Source organism: Lissotriton vulgaris, chromosome 1_1, assembly GCF_964263255.1.
Source record: "Lissotriton vulgaris chromosome 1_1, aLisVul1.2, whole genome shotgun sequence".
Classification (NCBI taxonomy): Eukaryota; Metazoa; Chordata; class Amphibia; order Caudata; family Salamandridae; genus Lissotriton; species Lissotriton vulgaris.
This window is the reverse complement of record NC_141685.1, coordinates 862,874,991-862,887,018: the sequence shown is the minus strand read 5'-3', so window position 1 is coordinate 862,887,018 and position 12,028 is coordinate 862,874,991. Positions and strand designations below refer to the sequence as shown.

General features: G+C 44.0%; 1 protein-coding gene across 1 annotated transcript in view; it reads right to left on the bottom strand.

The window, feature by feature from the left end:
• Positions 1 to 12,028, bottom strand: part of LOC147748034 (cytochrome P450 2D6-like) — a 260,715-nt gene that overhangs the window by 114,351 nt on the left and 134,336 nt on the right. The window contains exon 4 of the mRNA XM_086958064.1: positions 8,969 to 9,129. Coding sequence (XP_086814190.1) covers positions 8,969 to 9,129 — 161 coding nt within the window. The remainder of the gene's footprint in view (positions 1 to 8,968; positions 9,130 to 12,028) is intronic.

The following is a 12,028-nucleotide window of genomic DNA, read 5'->3' as shown; positions in this document are numbered from 1 at the left end:
CATAGAGCCTCAAACTAGACTGGAGACTGTTTTGACTGATATATAACTGTCCTGCCTAGTCTCATTGGTCTTTGTTACTTGCTCCCTGTCAGAGTTGGTCACCCAAAGCTGACTGAAATACCCAAACACAACTTTTAAAAAGTATTCAAAAGTTTTCCAAGCAACCGCAAACAGCTTTAGTATCCAATGCTTGTTTACAATTTGAATGAAAAACAGTGATTTATGATTTGCTTAGTAATTTATATTACTGGAACCATTTAGTGGAATTTGTTACTTTTGATTTCTAATAATTTGTAATAATACAGCTACTTTTAAATATCGGTGTCGTATTTTCTATGTGTCATATTTCTTTTTTAGTCACCAAATAGGTGGGTCATTGTTCCTGAAGAAGAAATGGGAAGGGGGAGAGGTCTATGGTATAGACAGTAGAGTAGGCGAGACTCTTACTTGAAGCCCTAACACATCCCAACTGATGTCATGCTTCATCATAGGACGGTTTCTTCTCATTGGGCCAGCGCTGCAATGCTCTACAGGTCCCCCAAAGGGTCACTTTAGCAGAGATCTTTTAAGTTTCTCGCTGTATGATGCATGGGAGGCAGTGCTCATAAAGAAGTGAGTGAATCTAAAATTGACTAGAGGAAATCAATGCTGTGTCAATTTAATAGGTGGATTCCTCTGCCAAAATTAACAAACCAGATCGTTAGTGCTACTAGAGGGCTATAATGACCCAAGGTAGTCAGATGTGGACATAAGTGGAAATAGCTTTATGTTTAATGGGTCAACATGTTTCGTACCCCTATTGGTCTCAGACAGATATTCTTGGTGCTTCTTTAGGACCGGAAAAGTGTGTAGCGGACCTCCCTAAAGTGGGGTGGGACCACCTATTGGATCCAATCTTGAGTAATCCAAACTCATCTGCGTGGGGGAAATGCCCCCTGGGTCAAGGCAAAAGGGTGCAGGACCATCACAGAGGTTAGGAGGTCGCTTCGTGTGGGTGCACACACCCATCCTTTCGTCTTCCAGAATGTCGGCCCGACAAGGAGCAACTGCCCTATGATGAAGCATGACATCCCTTGGGATGTGGGAGGGCATCAAGTAAGAGTCTCACTGACTCTCCTATCCATACTCTAGACCTCTCCCACTCCCCCTCTCTTCTTCAGGAACAGAGACCCTCCTTTTTGGATTATACCTTGTGTTGGAGCACCAGCACTGGACCTTTTTTCCCTCCCAGTCACCCCCCCCTCTCTTTTTCAGACTATTTCCCTTTTATTCAACAGTTTTGGTACTTCTAATTGCTTTGCACTTGTTCCTTTGTCAAAGCCTGACTGCTCGAAGCCACATCTATCCAGGTTTGACCTAAGGTTTTGCAAACGAAACTACCGGTTTGCAAGTTTATTACAGAGTATTGTCACACAACCACACCATATAATAAACCATTTTCCTTACATTAACTAATATCCCCATTTTTAGAAATTAAACACAAGGGGAAATTAAAAACGAGTGGCCTCTTACTGCTCACGTCGAACAAGCATCTAAGAGCTGGGAAAGCAGTTGTTATGTCCAAAATGTCGACAGTAGGTTTCTGGTCCCTCTAAAGTTTTTCAATTTTTCGAATCTTAAAGATGTATTGTCTTTCATAGTCATTCTTTCTTTTCAAAAACATTGGGCAAAAGGCACTCTACTGATACTAGTTTACATTATTAGTTAAAAGTCATGTGTTGCACTTTTTTCCCCTAAATACTTCTAGGGTCACAGTCTCAGATATTGTTATTGTTATTTGTTATTGAGTTTTTGTAAAGCGCCTGAATCACTCGGGGGCATCTCCGCGCTACCTAGTCCTCTTTTCTGAAAGCGGGAGTTGGGGTACCAGAGTGAGTTTAGCGATAGAGGAAGGCTTTGAGATGTTTCCTGAAAGTCAAATATGAAGGAGACTTTCACAGCTCTTCAGGCAGGGAGTTCCAATATTTTGGGCCTACATACGAGAAGGCTTTTCCTCCCTAGTGATTACAATGGATCTGTGGGATCGCTAAAAGGGCTTTACTGTTTGATCTCAGATTGCAGGCTGATGTCAATCTGCAGATTTTGTTTTGAAGATATTTTGGGCCAATCTCCCTCATAGCTTTAAAAACCAGGCAGCAGGTCTTAAAAAAAGCTTGTTTCTTCACCGGCAGCCAGTGCAATTCCTTTAGTAAAGGGAACGAGGGGGTACCTGGTGGATGGTTCAAGACCATCCTTGCTGCCGTATTTTGAATCACTTGAAGTGCTAGCTGTGTAGATCCTACTTCAACCAGCAGTGCATTCCCGTAGTCAATCCTACTGATTACCAGGGCTTGCACCACTGTTCTGCGATGGCTCAGGGGCGAATACGGAATGATTTTCCGCAACAGTCATAGACTGTAATAACATGAGCTTACAATATTACTCAAATTTTTCTTCATGGAAAGGTGCTCGTCAAGCTGTATCCCTAAGCTTTTCACAGAGTTTGAAGGGACAGGAGCGGCCCCCAGTTCGGGTGGCTGCCAGTCATTTAGCACAATGTCCTGTTGTTTTCCAAGAAACATCAACTCTGCTTTCTCCGGATTTAGTTGGAGACAGGACTCAGCCATCCAGCTAGAGATGGCCAACATTCCTTGGGCAAAGCGCGTTTTTTCCTCAACCAGATTTTTCCCAATTGGGAAAATCAGTTGAGTATCGTCAGCGTATGAGACGACCTCAAATCCATAATGCCGCACTATTCTAGCTAGTGGGGCCATGTATATATTGAAGAGGGTTGGACTTAAACATAAGCCCTGTGAGACTCCTCTCTCCAATAGATATGTTGATGATTTAAATGAGCCCATGATGACCTGTTGCTTCCTATCAGACAATAAATGGACCAGCCACTTCAGTGCCTGATCCCTGATACCACAATCCTGGAGCCTCTCTGCCAGCAGTCAAATTCAAATTTATTTATTATGTTTTGGCTCTCGACGAGGGCCACATAAGCATATGCAATACAAAGCAACACAAACTCAAAAAATACAAAAGTTTAAAAAGGCACAATATTCGATCCGTAATAGCTATACTGCCAACAAACAATCCATCAAGGCCGGACAGACACAGTTTTTCCAGTACGATTAATAAATAGCTAAGAATCCTTTAAAAAAGTTAAAAATATAAGAACAAAACATTTCGTTTGGAGGGCAATAAAGTGCATGAAGAAAATCTTTTAAAGTGACAATGCTAAGGCGGAGACAGATTACTTTTAGCCATCGGTTGCGCAAATTACGTAACATAGGACAAATCAATAATACATGCATACAGTCCTGGTTGTTCAGTTTACATAAATTGCACAAGGCAGGAGTGCCATACCATTTGGATAACAATATATTAAGTGGGATTAGATCATAACGTAATAAAAACCAAAACCTTCGTATCCCATGTGGTAGATTCCATAGGGCATAAGGTTGTGGCTGTTTCAACCTGTAAGAGGAGATGAGCGGCTCCACGTTCCTTTTGTCACCAACTGATTTTTTGTCAGAGAGGAAACAAAACTCCCACGATGCCTCCTTAAGGACATGCTTTAGCTGCGTGGGAGAATAGGAAAAGAGGGCACTTTCATCAAGTTTAAGTATCTTCACAGCCCTTCTAAAATTGCTTACGAGTTTAGAGAACTCCTTAAAATTGCCCAATAGTTCGTTTTTGAGTAGAACTCGCAGGGTACCGTCTCTCGCTCTGGCCAAACTGGCCACCCATCTTATTAGAGCGCACAGACCCTGAACCCAGGAACTCCTGAGTCCAAAGTCCAGCCTGCAGGCGGCCAGTGGGCAAGCATTGTTAAGAGTCGAGAGGGATCTTAAGAGTTTCCCCTCAATCTTGTGGCAAAAGTCACAGTTTTTTACCTCTATTAATTCTATACCGTACAAGATAGTTGCGGGGATTTTTGCTCTAAACACTTCAAGGAGGCTAGCAAAATGTCTTTTCCCCGTTGAATGGTATAGGGACTTTAACCCATTGCCATGGGCAAGAGCTTTGCGGGAACAGTGCTCTATATGGAGTTTCAAGCTCATATTGGCCGAGAATATTTTCCCCAAAAAGGTATAGGAAGTTACAACCTCCAATCTATGCCCTCCAATAGCCCAACAAAAATTTGTCGAGCGGCACTTCTTCTTACCCGCTATACACATCACTTTACTTTTATTAATATTGATCTTCATGTAATGCTCCCCAGCGAAGGCCTGGAGAGCCTGTAGCCGGTTTGCAAGACCAGTAGGGGTCAAGTCAAGCAACAAAACATCGTCGGCATACATCAAACAGGATATTGGAGTCCCTCCTATCATCGGGGCAATCCCCTCACTGTCAGACACGGCCGCATGGGGGGTCAGTCGTATATAAGGAAAACAAAAGGGGTGCCAGTAAGCATCCTTGTTTAAGGCCATTCTGAGATGGTATTTTGGCCGAAAGCCCCCTTTCGCCCCCCATTAAGACCCTGCACCAGGTCTCAGTGTGCAGAGCCCGCACCAGTTCCAACAGGGGAGTAGGTGCGCCCAACGCCGCCAGCTTTCTCCACAGCGTTCCACGATCTACTTTGTCGAACGCTGTGGAGAAATCAATGAAGGCGGTGTATACAACTCCCCCCCTCACCTGGACATATTTATCTGTGATCACCTGGAGGGCAGTCATGTTGTCCAGCGTGCCATGCTCCCTTCGGAAACCAGTCTGTTCAAACGGCAGAATATTGCGCTCCTCGACCCAATCAGAAAGAGAACTAAGGAGACATTTCGCAAAGACCTTTCCGATGGAGTCGAGGAGCGCAATCAGGCGGTAATTACTGGGGCTATCCCTTGAACCCTTTTTAAAAATAGGGACCAAAATACTTCCTCTCCAGGAAGCAGGAACAGATTTGGAGAGGTGATATGCCCTAAACAAGGGGTACAAGAGTTTACTCCAGCTTGAGGGATCTTGTTTAAGGACCGTCATCGGAAGCTCGTCCGGTCCCATGGCCCCAGAGGGTCGCATATTTTTTATAGCCGTCTCGATTTCTTTCTCAGAGGGGTAGAAGACCAGCTCTTCAGGGGCAGCATACATGAAATTATCCCTACCTGTGGTCCCCATCCCGTTCCCTGCATAGAGTTCTCGGATATGAGAGGACCATAGCTCTTCAGGAATAGGAATGGGAATAGGGGCGTGACGTGTACCACATCCTTTCCCAATTATTGCCCAAAATTCTTTAATATTACCATGTGTAGCTGATTCCCTCAGTTTAATCCATATTTCATCCTCCCTATCCTTTTTAATTTTAAGCTTGAGTCTGCTTCTCTTTCTTTTTAACCTAGCGATAACTTTCCCACGTTCCTTGGGCAAAGCGCGTTTTTTCCTCAACCAGATTTTTCCCAATTGGGAAAATCAGTTGAGTATCGTCAGCGTATGAGACGACCTCAAATCCATAATGCCGCACTATTCTAGCTAGTGGGGCCATGTATATATTGAAGAGGGATGGACTTAAACATAAGCCCTGTGAGACTCCTCTCTCCAATAGATATGTTGATGATTTAAATGAGCCCATGATGACCTGTTGCTTCCTATCAGACAATAAATGGACCAGCCACTTCAGTGCCTGATCCCTGATACCACAATCCTGGAGCCTCTCTGCCAGCAGTCGATGGGATACCATATCAAATGCTGCGGAGAGGTCCAGTAGGATGAGCATCACCAATCTCCCTTCATCCAATGTACGTCTGATGGAATCTGCGACGGCCAGAATTGCTGTCTCTGTACTAAAGCCCGGTCGAAAACCGGACTGAGACATGTCCAGAATGTTATTGGACTCCAGGTACTGGCTCACTTGGCTGTTAATATGAGCCTCCAGAATTTTTGCTAGCAAGGGGAGCAGTGATATGGGTCTGTAATTGTTTAGTACCACTGGATCGGCAGAGGGTTTTTTAAGAATAGAGCGAACGTGGGCCTCCTTCCATGTCGTGGGGATGTAGCCGCTGGCCATAGAGGAGTTCAGGATGTCCTGAATGTGCGGTGCACAACTGAACGCGATCATAGCCATGACGTAAGGCGGGCAGATGTCACTTGGGGACCCTGATTTGGCCATTTGCAGGTGTCGGATGACCTCTTGCCGCGAAATGGGCTCAAACTGGTTGAGGCCCATTACTGGCTCGCCGTTGGGAGTGCCCGGTACGGCTGCGCAAGGACCATTGTTTTTCGGGAAGTTTTCATATATCCGGACAATCTTCTCTTGAAAAAAATAGGCTAGTGCTTCACACATCTCTAGTGTTTCCACCGGCCGTTGTTGACATGCCTGCGGAGAGGAAAAGCTCTTCACTATGTCGAACAGAGTCTTTACAGAACTCCCTGCCTGTTCAATTTGTGTCTGAATAAAGGTGCATCTGGCCTCTTTAATGTTGTGATGGTAACTTGCTAACGCCGCTTTATATTTTATTTTGTCATTCTCCTGTTTAGTCCTTCTCCATTTTCTTTCAAGAGTTTTGCAGGCGGATTTTTCCATTTTTAGAGTCCCTGAGTACCAAGGAGCTGAGTTACGTCTCAGTCCCTGTTTGTTATCTTTTTCCGGGATCACTTCGTCCAAAGTCTGAGTTAAAGCCTGGTTGAATTTAGCCAATAAGAACTCTGTGTCGGCCTCCCCTGTTTCCTTAGCCTGCTCGTCGAGGCTGGGAAACTTTCCTACAAAAGCTTCTATGTCAAGTTTCTGCCAGGGTCTAGATTTTGGGGCTTTTTGTTTTAATCTGCCTAGCCGTTCGCTTTCCGAATTCACTGCCTCTGGGCAAAAAAAGGAAATTAAATTAGGATCTGTCCATATCAGAGGCCAAGAGTCCCTGAATGACAAGTTTTCATTGTTTGAGAAAATCATGTCCAGTGTATGGCCAGCTGTGTGAGTAGGGCCTTGTACTAGTTGACTTAGACCCATATCCGCCAGTGCTGACAGTAAAAACGCCACCTCCGGGGCTAGAGTTGCTTCTCCATGATAAATAAAATCCCCCAGTAGTATAAAACTCCTGGAGGCCACAACCTGTGTAGCGATAAAGTCTGTTACCGCACTTACAAAGTTTACTCTGGAATTTGGTGGGCGGTACCGGAGTGCACCCTCCCAGCTTTCCGCCCCTGGGCTAGTGACCCTGAACAGGCCTATCTCTAACTGCTCATTGCTAAGCGTATCTAACCATTGGACTTTTATGCTTTCTTTACATATTATTGCTATCCCCCCCCACTTTACCCCTTCTGTCCAAATGGATTATTTTATACCCCTCCGGAATCGCAATCTTAATTGCTGGTAGGCTAGTTGGAGATAACCACGTTTCCGTCAGGAAGCATATGTCAGGAGTTAGTGAGGATAACATATCCCAGACTGGAATAGCGTGTTTAATCTAAGAACGGACGTTGCATAGAAGGAAGCGCAGTCCCACTTGTGAGATGTTTGAGACAATATCTTGTATTACCCATTGTTTTTTACAGGTGTTACAGCCTACTGGCCCTTCCAACATCACTGGTGTTAATGTGAGGCAGATTGTGCAGTCCATATGCTTTATTAATGATCTCTTCCCAATATCCTGAAGCTTTTCCCTCGTGTACCTCAATGTCGGGGTATTCTGGGGTGCGGTCCCTGATCTACCTATGCTCCCCGTCTCCCTGCGAGTCCCGGCGCGGACGGGCGCGGATGGGCGCAGACGGGCTTACCTTTGGCGCACCTTCGGCGCGCCAACGGCGAGCCCGCTGCGCGCGCGCGCTGCACGTCCGAGGGGAGGGCACCATTTTTCTAAGGAGTCAGGTGTCGCGTCTGACCAATGCCTGGCCTGCTAACCCCACCTTCCACAAAGATGGTGCCCACTGTTCGCACTAGTGCCGGCAAGTCCTGCAAATGTTCCCCAAAGCGGCAGAGAGCATGTAAGTCTGCCCTGCCCCCAAGTTTGAACACTAGTTTCACGTGAGTGAATTTACAAAGAATAACACTACAATAACAGTGCAATTTAAAATCGGGTTTTTAAAAACATCTGTGTTCCCGGCTACTCTCCTCAGGAAACCGAACTAGGAATGAACGCGGGAAGCCCTCAACTCGGCTTTTATCCCGGGAGTCAGATGTCGCGTCTGACCAATGCCTGGCCTGCTAACCCCACCTTCCACAAAGATGGCGCCCACTGTTCGCGCTAGTGCCGGCAAGTCCTGCAAATGTTCCCCAAAGCGGCAGAGAGCATGTAAGTCTGCCATGCCCCCAAGTTTGAACACTAGTTTCACGTGAGTGAATTTACAAAAAATAACAGTGCAATAATAGTGCAATTTTAAAATCGGCTTTTTAAAAGCGTCTGTGTTCCCGGCTACTCGCCTCAGGAAACAGAACTAGGAATATAAGAGAAAGTAATGTCTAGAGGAAATTGAAAGATTATTTTGAACCATACTTTGATGCATTTCTCCAGGCAAAAAAATTGCAGGAATGATTCATTCTTGTTTACTTCCAGCCACAACTGAAAAACCACAATGCTATGGTTGATTTCTCCTGCATATTACCGGAGAGAAAATAGTCGTAATTCAAAATGTTAGCAAACATACCTTTTAGAGGTGAAAGCCAGGTACAAATATTGTGGCAAATTGTTTAGAATTGAATGACTTCCAGGGGAAATATTCAGTTCAAGGAATGTTTTAAAACATGTTTGGTCTGGATACTAATACTTGCATTTTTTAGAGTGACTCAACAGGACATATAAGAATCAATAAGGAGTTGCGGACATCCTAATCCCAGGGGATTCTTGGCTATTGCTAAATGCACATGCAGAATACTAGAACTGCTAAAGGAGGAACATTTGTTTCTATAAGTGGCTTTGTCCTTCTGTTGCAACAACACACATAATCGTTCTTTTTGTCAAAACCATTTTTCTCAAATTAATAAAATAATAGTAATTAAAACCAAAGTTACTTTACTGCTGCAGAATACCTAGTAATCTGTGTTGTGATAATAATCCTGACTTACCTGTAAAAGTATATCAGTGCCAGAGTTGATTATATCGTCAAATAGTTTCAGCACTTTCCGGAAATGTTTGTCATCATACTCGAAGCGATCCCCAAAAATGATGGAGCAGATCACATTGCTCACAGCATTGTTTATCATGAGATGTGGGTCAAATGGACGGCCTGCAAAGAGAAAGCATAGGAGAACCAACAATAAATGCAGTTATGGGCCTAAAGTTTCAAAAGAGTTTGATAAACAAAGATGTGGTCAATGGTGTCTTATTTAAAGAGACATGAACCAGCAGCTCTGGGCTAGCTCAGAAGGGACATGTGCAGGAACCTATGGACCATTTACAAACATCCCTGGCTTTACAAAATATGGAACATGGATGGACAGCCCAGTCGGCAGACCTGTGCGTGAATGAACAGAGTGAGTTTTACTTTAGACCTGCGAAGAACGTGAGAGAGAGCCTGAGAATTTAAAACTGGATCCTAAAATTCAAAATATCCATTTAACAAATTGACCGTGCAGAATTGAAAGAGTCACAGAGATGTCAGAGTCAAGCTACATGAAAGGGCCTTTAAGGGGTTTTCTTCTCACATTTCTTTTCAAATAAGACCGAATCGTGCATTTAAAAGTAGACTGCCAACTACATTAGGATTAAGGAGCAAAGTTTACCTTTTGCTACAGTACTTCAAATAGTACTCTTGTATCATTATTCCAATGTGCTCATGAATTACATGTATGTGACTATATGAAATATATTAATCTGATTTATTTTAATAAAAACATTACAAACATAGGAGGCTGTGTCCGGAACAATAATGGTCCAGACCTCAGGTTTACCACACTGATATCGGAAGGCTTGGTAAGATTTTGGTGCCTTTTTGGTAAAGGAATCAAACCAGGGTGGAACCGATAATGTAATGAGGGACAGTGGCTGCATTATAATCAAGATATGGGGGCCAACTTTGAATCCAAAATTTCCCAGTCCATCAGATTGTGTGATCCTGGACAAAATCACTTTGCTACTCTACATCTCGTGTTCCTAATATTATTGAGCCTCTAAGAGATTGCTCAGTATGCAGAGTGTGTTGTAAATGGACATCAGTAAAGCAGCCACACTTGCGATATATGCAAGATTATTGAGAGGAAAGAGGCTTGCTGCCTGTTTTCACAATCAGAATCTAATTCGTTACTTAAAACGTGCTCATCAAAGCAACTCAGAGCAACCCAGGCCAGAGGAGGAGGCCAACAGAGGTGAGATAGAGAGAATCAGCAAGGACTGGGCTAGCATCAAATTACTGGTTGCTCAGTTTCCAGAGTGGCACACTCAGAGCAAATCGCGCCAACAATTCAGTGCCATCACTAGTACCTTACAATTATCAAGTTCGCGGCTGTTATGGCCTGTGCTCGCATACTTCAGGATTACCAAGAGGCAGGCAGATATGTTTGTGCCTTCAGGGAATCTGCATTAAAGCTATGCTGAGGGTCGCCATAAGTGAATCCTTTGCACTTGTGCCTACTGTTGGGAACCAGTTGCTTGACTGTGTTAGTGGTTTTCCTTCCCACATCATCTAAGATATTAGTTGGAAGTTTGTTGATGAATTGATCTGACATGATAGACCAAATGGGTATGGTTTCCAGTGCGCGCATTACTCCCAATCCTGTTGGAAACAGCTTGTGATTTCCAGATTTAAGTGCGGGAATCCCAACCTACTCCTCACCCAATATATCTGCATCTAAATCAAGAAAGCTCTTGATGAGGCCCCATGAAGCAAATTAGGTTGTTGATGCAATGGAAGATGTGAGCTCTCCATTGCTCTTCCTGCAATGGCAATATTTAAGCACAGAGCAGGATGGTCTGCTACTAGAGGTACAGTCAAAGGAGACACCCATTGGAGTATGGTTTGTGTAATGCTCAAGTCTGGATTCCTGAATAAATAAATCAAACTGTACCGCCATGATTTAAGATAAAATAATCCTTGGATGTCAATTCACCATAATCCAGAAGTTGAAGTGATGTCACTAGCCCTATGCCCCTTGCCCCCATTATAATGGCATCTCAGGAAATGTACATGACCCTTTTCCCCAGTCTCATTAGAGGATGCATATTCCCATAATCCTTGAGCCTAATATAGCATTGGAACTGAAATCATAAAAGGGAAAATGACACATTTTTGCACAATTATCAAAGGAAGGCCACATTTTTAGAGCATATAATAAGATACTTGAGTGAGCAGCCCTATAGGAATTTGCTACCATGATGCTCTTGGGGTGGATCCTTGACATGCTGGGGACACAACTTAGGCTAGATGCAACCATCATGTACCAGACACAAACATACAATACCAAAAAGAGCCTTATGTGCCCAAGTACACCATCATATAGTAAATAGACAGTTTCAGCCTCACACTCAGCCTTCAATGCCCAGCCACAGTCTCAAAGGTGCAGGCACACCAATCATATATAGACACGGCCATCATACATGTACATGTACACAGTCATTTGCCTAAGTATAGCCACATATTATCGACACAGTTATTTGTATTAGAGTATTATGTATATTGTGGTCCATTTACCCAGGTACCTTTGCACATATACAGACTTATGCAAAGCATATACAGGGTTATACAAATATAATGCAATTTATGCACAGGAGCTACCTCAAATGCCTAAGCACAGTCTTCTACTCATAGTGGAACCTCAGTTGCCTATGTAAGCCTCATTCGCCTACGTTTTTCCTTCTTTTCCCAATCAATGCCTATGGACCGTGAGCAGTCGAGCATGCGACAATGACAGGCAGAGGAGAGCTTAGTATAGTTATGTCTCCAGAATGTCACCCTTTCCCACTCTAACTCTGGTATCAGTAATGAGACTGAGAGCCACTCTGGTGCATCCCATGGTGGAATGGTAGCAGGTTCTGCAGGACCACTGCAGTACCAGGGAAAGAGGAACTCTCAGTGATAGGGCTGTTCTTGCTTTGGTGCAGAATAAGTACAAAAGAAGAAGCTGAAACTGTCGAGGCCTTCCATCTTATTTGCGCTTCATGGTATCCTAATAGTGGCAGAGCCAGGCTCA